This window comes from Cyphomyrmex costatus, unplaced genomic scaffold, assembly GCF_001594065.2.
Source record: "Cyphomyrmex costatus isolate MS0001 unplaced genomic scaffold, Ccosl1.0 scaffold378, whole genome shotgun sequence".
Taxonomy (NCBI): Eukaryota; Metazoa; Arthropoda; class Insecta; order Hymenoptera; family Formicidae; genus Cyphomyrmex; species Cyphomyrmex costatus.
Window position 1 is genome coordinate 545,363 of NW_017277972.1, and position 11,685 is coordinate 557,047.

At 33.5% G+C, this 11,685-nt stretch overlaps 2 protein-coding genes across 2 annotated transcripts in view; both read left to right on the top strand.

Moving 5' to 3' along the window:
- The window catches only part of LOC108776749 (uncharacterized), a 114,111-nt gene that overhangs the window by 33,939 nt on the left and 68,487 nt on the right, over positions 1 to 11,685 (top strand). The window lies entirely within an intron of this gene.
- On the top strand, positions 4,949 to 5,413 carry LOC108776747 (uncharacterized). Its single transcript, XM_018543450.1, has one exon. The coding sequence runs from the start codon at positions 4,949 to 4,951 to the stop codon at positions 5,411 to 5,413; it is 465 nt and encodes a 154-aa protein (XP_018398952.1).

The following is an 11,685-nucleotide window of genomic DNA, read 5'->3' on the forward strand; positions in this document are numbered from 1 at the left end:
CACACATGCGCGCGCGCGCGCTCGACACGAACACAAGTCGCGAATACTCGAGACATGATACTCGCGCGATACATTACATACATACTCGAATCTGTAGACTCGTAGGTTTACTATTAATTATAATGAATTATAATTATATCCATTATATCAATGTATAATTATATTTAGTTTTTAGGTTTATGATTATATTGGCTAATTATTTCCCGCTTGTACATACGCCGTGAAGCTCCAGAGTAAAAATTAAATCATTAACAAAGAAAATCTATAATTTTTTCGACTGTTTTTGTACAGAGATAATAAAAACAAAAGGCCTCGTGCTTATGAAATTTCATGAATATAAAAAAAAGATATGTGTCGATTAATCTCGTCCATTATCCCAATCACCTTACCAAGCGTATACTGTTTCATGTTGTTTGTAATATAAAGTAGAAATATAAGATTTCGCATGTGAAGCATAATCGGTCGTAAACATCGTAAGCTTCGACGTTTTTGAAGCAAATTCAAGCAAATCAATTTTAACTTTTTCAAATTTATTTCGCATTATTGACAGACCGTGCATACAATAATCTCTATACAAATATTATACAAGTATTTAACCTTTCTTGAGGGATACTGGCACACACATATGTGTACTTTTAGTTTTACCTGACGTTATGATTGTGTTTAGTTAAACACAGCATGATACTATTGGAAGAGCATATATTCCCTAGTTTCATATTTGTTTTAACATATTTTAAATAAATGCACTTGAAACATGAAATAAAATAATGTTTTCTGATCTTCAAATATTTTTCACTGCATATTCTTGTAGCACATCTCGAGAGAAGCTTTCCAAAACATTATAATAAAATATTTTTTTATTAAGTACTTTCTGAGTTATAAGGCTTGAAAGTTACAGTATCGCCGGCATTAGCTTTATTCAAAGTGTTTAATGGATGACTAAAATCTCTTGATTATTGTTTAAAATCATCATTTGTCAAGGTCAAGGCCATTGGAGATTGTAACTCTTATTTTTTTTATTTTTAAAAATAAAAATAAATTTTTATTGCAAAAATGAAAATAAGAGTTGCAACCTCCATTGGCCTTGATCTTGATGATTGTTATTCAGATCATGATCTTGAACATCATTCAAGAGGTTTTAGTCGTCCATTGGATACTTTGAGTAAAGCTAATGCCGGCGGTATTAACTTTCAAGCCTTATAACTCAAAAAGTACTTGATCAAACAATATTTTATTATAATATTTTGGAAAGCTCTTGAGGTGTGCTACAAGAATATGTAATAAAAAATAGAGGGTTCTATTTAAAAAATTTATGTTGACCTTGATCTGACCCTGATAGTGCACCCTATTCAAAATCCGTTATTTCACCTTCTTTCCCTTAAGAAAATCTATAACTTTTGTACAAAACTTTTTCTGGTATCTCTCTTAATTTCTGAGATATTCGCCTGAGGCGATTAAAATGCCTCTTCCTGTATACTGTATACTTTTTTTTGCATATGTGGCGAATGCGAACGGAAAATCGAGGATCACTTTTTATCCGCGCTCTCGGGGGATTCTCGATACGATTATTCTCGGAAATTCTCGATCGAGATGATTCGAGAGGACACTTGTAGAGTTAAAATTGCACATATATCATTCGCCAGAAACATTTATTGTTTTATAAAAATACTATTATTAAACTTTCTGCGAATTACTTAAAAGCTCTTATGAAAACGTCGCATACCACGATTTGTCCTATAAGCGAGTGAGGAGTAGTTACAAATTCTAAGATAAAACCTTAAAATCTAACTTTAAAAGATTTCTAATAATTGCTGATTAATAAGTGAGATAATAATTAAGGATATCCGTTTGGTGTTTATTTATTTAATTCGCGAGACGCGTGGATATCTCTTGAAAAAATCCGTCGTAAGAGGTATAATAAGGAAATAATTATATCATAATTTTGAATCTATTATTTTGATTACAAATGTAAAAAATACAATGGAAAGAAAGAATACATGGAGGAACTTATTCTATGTAGGATCTCTCATATTTTTGTTTTTAAAATTTTCTTATTCTTATTATGACATTGTTGTTTTTACATTTTCCAAGTCTTTCTGTGGAATGTTTAATTACAGAGCTGACGCATATTGCGATAAGTGTGTTTTAAGTCAATATTTATCATGCACGTTTTGTGATGAGACAAAAAAAAAAAAATTAACCGTGCGATAAATTAGTGCTATTCCCAACAGTTATAATTTTCAATAATTTAATCGATTCTGTGACGCAAAAGATAGATTATTGAAATCTGTAAAATATTGTGATGCAACTAAAAAGAAAAAAAATCAAAGAATGATGAATAAATTCGATATGTTAGATTCATATAAATTACGCATTTTCAAATTATGAACATCGGAAGCAGAGAAGAACAAGGATAAAGTATATGAGCCGATAAAATGAAACGAGTGCCACAACGACGCCAAGATTGCAAGATTTACGCTTCCTGCTGCGTATCCTCTGCGAGTTATTTGCAACTATCAACTACAGATGCGAATTCTGTTATACCGTAACGACTGACGATTTTGCTGTTCTGATCTGAACACCGATCTTGGTGAAGCTACGGTAGTTCTCTATGCTCGTTATGAACTTCCCATATATATACTCCATTAGATGAGAAAAGGATCGCCTAAAGGGCGCGCATTACATCGTCGTCGTAGCCGTGTTCTCCACGTTTGAGTGACTTGGTTCAACAACCTGATCAAGCATTCTTAAGGTTTTTTAAAGGTCTCTGTGAAGTTAGCACCTCGATTTAAAAAATCGGAAATTTTAATAACAGTACTTACACCCGCAATAGTTCTACAGTTCCCGATAGGTTTCATTAATAGTACCATTGATTCAGATAAAAATATTTAAAAAATAAAAATATGTGATGCTAACTTTACGTGGCACCGCAAAATTCGAGAAAGTCGATTTTTTTTATGGAATCTTACAGTACTCGAAGAGTTCTACATTTCCTGATCGATTATAACAATAGTTCCGGCCATTAAATATTTTTAAATAAATTTTTAAAAAAGTGCCCGGACCTCAAGTTTCGAAATAATTAATTTTTCTTATGCTATTTTTTTGTATTTGAAGAGTTCTACAGTTCCTGATAAGTTTTAGTGACACGTGCGGTGCCAGCGGAAAAATTAAAAAATTGTTTAAATATATTAAACGAGGAGTACTGGGGTCGACACCTACATATTTCTTCGGAACTATTGTAGTACTGTCTGAAAAAGTCGATAAGTCTGCCAGTACTGGCTATTTAAAGGCATTTTACTCTTGACGTGCGATGCTAGCGCGGGGATTGAAAAATTGTTTGAACATATTAAAAAAGTAGGTAGTGTCACTAAAACTTATCAAGAACTGTTAGGGGCTGCGCAGAATAAAAGGAACAGGGAACAGAGAACAGAGAATAGAGAACAGGGAACAGAGAATAGGGAACAGGAACACCGTAAACGCACAATAGAGGAATAGGGAATAGGGAACAGAGAACAGGGAACTGTAGGGCCATAACCTTACAATTGCTACAAAAAGTTCTGATTTATGGTAATTATAGCATTTCGAATCCGTGAAACAAAAAATACATATTTCATATATTATCGTGATTTATCACTTTGTTTGATCAAGATTTTAGCCAACATTTGATTTGCCCACAATAAAAATATACAAATGAAAAAAGCAATTTTGTATACATACTTCGCAATGTAATTATGTATAGGGTTATAAACTTTATAATTTTACGATAGTTATATATCGATAATAATTACTGATGATATAAAATATATATACATATAGATGGCACATGATTTTAAGAATCATTGCGTCAAAAAGAAGGTAAATATATATATTTCATGTACTGTAGAATAAAATGTGTTATTTATGAAAATTTATAAATATTGCCTACAAATTGTTGAAACTGTGCAGTAATTCCTATAATTTAATTCTCGTTTGATCAATCATGATCATCTTTATTTCGTGTTCATCTCTCTCTTCTTCGATTTCTATCGGATTCTTATAAGATTTAATAATTCCGTCTTCGCAACTGGAGATGAAAAAATGCTACAACAAAGTACAAGTACATAATCGGCCAAGTTACGAAGATCGGATTCTTATAAATAAGATTTAATAATTCCGCCTTCGCAACTGGAGATGAAAAAATGCTACAACAAAGTACAAGTACATAATCGGCCAAGTTACGATATGCATACAACAAAATTATTTAATCATTAGTAATTTAATATTTAATTTATTAACTATGTTGCAGATCAACAAATTATTATACGTTTAAATCTTTCAAAACTATGCATGATATATTAAACGAGGAAATTGTATTAATATTGGCTACGTCAGTTTTGCAAATTGGATTAATAATGTATTTACGAAATAAGAAAAAAGAGAAACACAAACGATGGAAAAACCGTAGATGGTGGGTTCATCCTATTAATCTTCAACGTGATAAGTTTGGCGATTTTTGCACATTATTTCAAGAGCTAAAAAATGACCCAGAACGTTTTATTCGATATTTGAGAATGTCAAAAGAGATGTTCAATGAGCTGTTGAAAAAAGTGTCGATGTATTTGACCAAAACTAGTCATAGAAAACCATTACTTCCAGAGCAACGTTTAGCTATAACGCTCAGGTATATCACATATTACTTTTGTATATATAATATATATTCCATTGTAATTTATAGAATACTATTTATATAACTTATATTAATTTATTCTGGTATTTAGCCACGGGAGACTTAGTTTCCTCTATTGCATTGCAGTATCGTGTAGGTGAATCGACGGTGCGTGAAATAGTTAATGAAACATGCTCTGTCCTAGTAAAAGTATTGTCTCCTATCTACCTAAAGCCACCAAGTAAAGTAAAGTGGTTGGAAATTATTAATGGAATAATTAATGGTTTTTATGAAACATGGAATATGCCAAATTGCATAGGAGCTGTGGACGGGAAACATGTTCAAATTCAAGCCCCGCCAAATTCTGGTTCTATTTGTTTTAATTACAAAAAAACATTTAGTACAGTTCTAATGGCAGCTTGCGATCATGAGTACAAATTTACTATTGTTGATATTGGAGCTTATGGAAGTGAAAGTGATGGTGGCATTTTTGAAAGATCATCTTTAGGAAAAGCAATAGACAATGATGACTTAAATCTACCCGCAATTTTTGCAAATCTTCCAGGTTCTAACCAAACAACGCCTTATTTCTTTGTTGGCGACGCAGCTTTTAAGATGTCACGTCACATGATGCGCCCTTATCCAAGCAGAAATCTGATTGTAGACAAAAAAGTATTTAATTACAGACTTTCTCGGGCTAGACGAGTAATCGAAAACGCATTTGGAATTTTGGTTGGTATTTACAAAACCTATCAAGATAAAACTTGAAAAAGTAGACACTATTATAGCTGCATGTGTATGCCTTCATAATTTTATTATGACCGAAGAGAAACTACTTCCAATTTCTGAACAGCGATATGCACCTCATGAATATATTGACACAGAAGATGATCAAGGAAATGTGATATCAGGTCAATGGAGATGTTCTAATGATAATTATATGACACCGCTTGCCAATACTAGTGCTCATCGAGCTACTAATGAAACCTATCATCAACGTGATATTTTATGCAATTGGATGATGAGTCCTGAAGGTCACGTATCTTGGCAACTGGAGTATGTTTTCAGAGGACGACATAGGGATGATCCAGTACTATGATACATATTTTTTATTTATTAATAGAAATAGAACATGTTAAACATGTTATTACTAAAACATGTTCACATTATTCGAACAAATAAACTTTATAAAAATATTTATATAAATGTGATTGAAGTTTGGATCGTTCTTGGAGCGAAACAATTGACGATCACTCGTATATACATGTGACCGAAAATTATAAACGTATGTCGAATCGTTACAAAACAAAAGGTAAAGGTGCAAACACAATCGAATGGCGAGCGCCATTCGAGCGATCAAAAATATCCTACGTCCGTCCCAGCGCCCGGTGGTGAAATCCAAGAGCTGGAGGATGATGTCCGAGATCATAGACGGTAGTAAAAAAAAATTCGTTCCCCTCGCTGACTCGTAAGCGCACCGTATACACATACGAAGTATGTATACATGGAGCGCGCGCGGGCGCCGCTCGCGCGATCAAAAATTTCTTCGTTCTTAATTTTTTTTTACTACCGTCTATGATCTCGGACATCGTCCTCCAGCTCTTGGATTTCACCACCGGGCGCTGGGACGGACGTAGTAAATTTTTGATCTCGTGAACGACGCGCGCGCGCCATATATACATACATCGTATGTGTATACGGTGCGCTTACGAGTCAGCGAGAGGAACGAATTTTTTTTTACAACCGTCTATGATCTCGGACATCGTCCTCCAGCTCTTGGATTTCACCACCGGGCGCTGGGACGGACGTAGGAAATTTTTGATCGCGCGAGCGGCGCCCGCGCGCGCTCCATGTATACATACTTCGTATGTGTATACGGTGCGCTTACGAGTCAGCGAGGGGAACGAATTTTTTTTTACTACCGTCTATGATCTCGGACATCGTCCTCCAGCTCTTGGATTTCACCACCGGACGCTGGGACGGACGTAGTAAATTTTTGATCTCGTGAACGACGCGCGCGCGCCATCTGGAGACACGGTAGTGTCTCGGCACTAAGCCAAGCGCGCGACACTGCCGTGCCTCCTTTACGCGACACGGAGAATTTTCGGGGTCGAGATAATCAGATCTCAGTAACGGCTGAACCGATCAAGTTCTATATACGCTCAATCGACAGGAAATACTTAAATTGTATGATAAAAGTGCTTTCATTTTTTTTCTACGTGCCCTACGAGCGGAGATATCGCGATGCAAAGTCCGGATCTGTGAATTTTCACGTTTCAATTTTTAAGATACATCGTCGTTAACGTCGTCGACCAGAGGAAATGTCCATCTCGTTTTTTCGATAATAGAGGGCCTTTGACTTTATGTGTTATCTCACTCTATCTATCATCTCACTCTATCTATCTATATCTAACCAGCAGACCAGTGTTGCGTGGTGTATTACATATGACGCGCGCGCAATTTCAACCTTACAATTAAAAATAAAATATTATTCAATATAATATAAAATATTTATTAATAATATACATATGTTATTATATATACAAATATTAAAATTGAAATATTGAAATATGTTCGTCGTCGAGGAAATATAAGTGTCTACGTAATTGATTTCGAGGAAGTAAGTGTCTAGGTGTTCGCCGTCGAGGAAGTGGGTGTCTACGTGTTTGCCTTCGAGGAAGTGAGTGTCTAGGTGTTCGCCGTCGAGGAAGTGAGTGTCTAGGTGTTCGCCGTCGACGAAATAAGTGTCTAGATGTTCGCCGTAGAGGAAGTAGGTGTCTACGTGTTCGCCTTCGAGGAAGTGAGTGTCTAGGTGTTCGTCGTCGAGGAAATGGGTGTCTAGGTGTTTGTTTGTTTGTAAGAAACGTCGTCGTCGTCGTCGTCGTCGTCGTCGTCATTGTTGCCAGTTACGAAGTGAGGAAATACATTCTGGAATTTTTGGCGCAAGAGATAAATGTGGTCGCGAGACGGGTATCTATAAATCACATCGATAGCATAGACGAACACGTAAGTGAAGTTAGAATAAATATCGACCTCTGCGATCTGTACGATCGTTAAAGTCAGATAAAGAGCCTCGGCAATAACAAAGGATTGAGGTTAGGAAATCTATCACATCGATGGCATAGAATAGACGAACACGTAAGTGAGGTTAGATATTTTCTGCTTTATTACACAAATTCTCTGCTGTAATTCCGCTGTAAGAATACAAATTAATTTCTATATAATTATTTTCTTTTTACAGTATTTGGTTAGGTTACTTATTTACCGAGACACTACCGTGTCTCCAGATCTGTTATTTATTTGTTTGGTAGATACCTTAATTTGTATTCTCTATTCCTTATATAATTATAAGAATTGATTCTTTGTGCTTGCTGATAGGAAAAGTCTGAAAAGAAAAAAGGTATGGTTTTAAAATATGCTTGCCTTTTCTTTTCAGGACCTTCCCTTCAATAAACCTGAAAATACAGCACAAAGAATCAATTCTCTTATAATAATAAAGATAAAACTTATTTGATACAGTTACTCAAAACATAAAATTACTTGGTTTTAGTACTTGAAATCTTTAAAACTTTAAATAATTATCTAATAATGAAATATATTAACATGGAAAGTAACTGATATATTATTGAAGGTGCCAGTTCAAAGTGAACATTCATATATCCTTTTGTTGCATATATACGTAATAATGATTTAACAACACTTGTACACTAGTTGTTTACAATAGTAAGTTTATAAAGAATTTATTGGCTCGTAACCCTGTTTCTCTCCATTAGTTTTAAATTTATTGAGCCTTGTTACAATTTACATAGCAATGTTAAATCATTATTATTACGTATATATGCAACAAAAGAATATATACTTTAAGTATGTTTACTTTGAACTGGCACCTTCAATAATATATGAGTTATTTTTCATGGTAATATGTACCATTTCATTATCTTTCAATAATAAAATGTATTACGTTAAAATAGACAATTTGGTATAAGAATTCTTTTAAAATTAATATTGATCTTTTGTGATTTATTTTTAAAAAACTGTTATATATATATATACTGTTTAATTTCTCACCTAGAACACTATATTTTATTCAAGATTTTGGAATGTAAGTTATAAGTAGTTTTCAATCATGTATATCTTCATAAGTATACATTTACAAATTATTATTCTAATTAATAATTATTATCGTGAAGAAGGATTGTTCTGATAATCAATTTCGTAATAACATTATACCAAAAAAATCTATTACCTATAATCAAATACGCCAATAAACGTAATTTTTGAAAAAAATGATTGAAATTATTTAAATTATTTATATATTTTGCAGGTACACAATTTAGATGTAATTGATCAAAATGGTATTCAATTGGGAGGAAGAAATACCTATAACGATAATAATGTAAAGATATTAGAGAGATCTGAGTACATTGAAAGTTCTTGATGCCAGTGCTATAATCTTGGATGTGACTAATGCAAAGCTCGTCGACAATAATGTTGCCCTAAATAAAAGTACATTAAATTCTGAAGGTAATATGATGCAACCGACAATTATGACGTTAGAAAACAAACTGGTATATTATTGAAGGTGCCAGTTCAAAGTGAACATTCATAAAATGTATATCCTTCTGTTGCATATATACGTAATAATGATTTAACAACACATGCACACTAGATGTTTATAATAATAATGTTAAATCATTATTATTTCGTATATATGCAACAAAAGAATATACATTTTATGTATGTTTACTTTGAACTGGCACCTTCAATAGTATATGAGTCATTTTTCATGGCAATAATGTATAATCCTCACAATATTAGTTACTAATTATAATAATAATTTGTAAATGTGTGCTTATGAAGATACACGTGATTGAAAACTGGTTAAGGGGGGACATCACAGTAGAGCACGAAAAAATAGGCATATTTTCGGGATTTTTTTTTGGCTCAATGAAAGGATTAATCGAAAATCTGTAAAGTAGGTTTTATATTGTTAGTAATGAAGTACAAAATGTAATTTTTTCAAAAAAAAATATCACAAAATGGCGGCTCTGCAGCATATTTCCGAAGGCGCTTGTTTTCGGAAGGGGGTCCATGGGAGGAAAGAAACCCTCCTTAATTCTTGACCTGGAACATAAAACCAAAAATTTTTAGTTTCTATATAACATCAGCTATAGAGCCACGTAGGATTTTTTCGATATATTGATTTTTCGCAAAATGGTGCACGTTTTAAAAAAAGTTACAAATTTAACGCAAAAAAAACGTCATAAAATTGTCGATAAAACAAAAACTAAGCAATATTTCAAAAAACCCCTACGTGGCTCCATAAAGAAAGGTGTTTCGAATATACTGTCCAAATTTCAAGTCGATCGGTAAAGATTTGCTCGAGTTATCTTTCCTCCAAGTTCAAAAAAAGTGGTTTCGAGAAAAACGCGTTTAGTTTTAAGTACTGAAAAATCATAGAATATTCTTATATACCTTTAAGGGTCTTTTTGCCTTAATTGGGTAAAAAAATAGGCAAAATTCACGATTTCTTTTTGGACAAAGTAAGAAACATAGTAATTCAAAATTTTTCAGGTATATTTATGGCACTTTTAAGAACATGTAGAAAAATTTATAGCCAGATTCATCCACATGCGGAGCCAGAACACGGAGCAACGTCGACCAGTGTGGAAAATATGTACCCAGCTGAAGTTCCTGAGGTCGTAAAAAACGTCTGAAACAGAAAATGAAAACGGATTCTTGTTTATTAAGAGTGTGATTCCAATGTAGATTATCGGCATTATTAAAGAATAGAAATTTTCAAAATGGCGGCCCTTCAAAAATAATGTTTCATTTTTTGTTTTTTTTCGTTACTTTTTTGTTAATAAAAAATCGAATATGCAATGTATCAACTTGATTGTAGTCTACATTGTGGAGAATTTTATTACAAGTATTTAAAAAAAAAAATATTGAGATTCGTTAAAAATTGACCGAGTTATGACTTCCGGCAACTCTAAAAACGTAGATTTCCAGAAAACGCGTTTAAAGTTTTAAGTACAATTTTTTCGATAATAATGTTGATACATACTTATACAGCTACTCAGCTATTCCAGGACCATACAACAGACCCTCGCATTCTTCAAAATTGATCTGCTCTTGCGTTTTTTCATTTCTCCTTGCGATTCTTTGTTCCATGGACTCGTACGTTGATCGCCGCTCAGCATCTTTTATTCGACCTAAAGGTCGTTAATGTAACGCGCGCGACGTACCATTGACGCTCGACGCTCGCTACCTATTTGTCCTTTTAGCATGACATTCTACACACCTATAGTTATCAAAATCCGTAAAAAAAAAAGATTTTTTTGACCAAACTAAGGCAAAAGGACCCTTAATCTGCGATGCCTGCACCATACAATTGGCCTTCCAATTCCATCTCTTCATCTTCTTTCTCCTTTCGACCTGCGCCCGTACTCATAAATTCTAACGCGCTCCGGGATCACAAAAAGCGCTCGAAGCATACCTGAGAGGCGTTGCCGCAGAATGAGAAATTCGGGCAGTTCGACACTTGCCGTATTCTATCTTTTGATATATTATTTTTAAGAGCCTAAAGCACCTTTTAAGCGAAAAAAATTTTTTTCTGAAAATTCAAAATTTTACTGTGATGTCCCCCCTTAACTCACACACATGTGCTCCAAACTCTTGAATCAAATATAGTGTTCTAGGTGAGAGATAGAAATAACAGTTTTTTAGATTTCAAAAATGAATCACATAAGATCAGTATTAATTCAAAAGAATTCTTATGTACTCCAAAATCTTGAATCAAATATAGTGTTCTATGTGATCAAAATAACAGTTTTTTATATTTTAAAAATGAATCACAAAAGATCAATATTAATTTTAAAAGAATTCTTATAAAATTGTTTTACCATATTGTGTGTCTACTTTAGCGTAATACATCTTTATTATTGGAAGATAATGAAATGGTAAAAAACCTTAGCATACATAATGAGGTATTCAAGTCAGACGTAAAATTGGCAACTGTTGGTGTATGTTTACTTTGA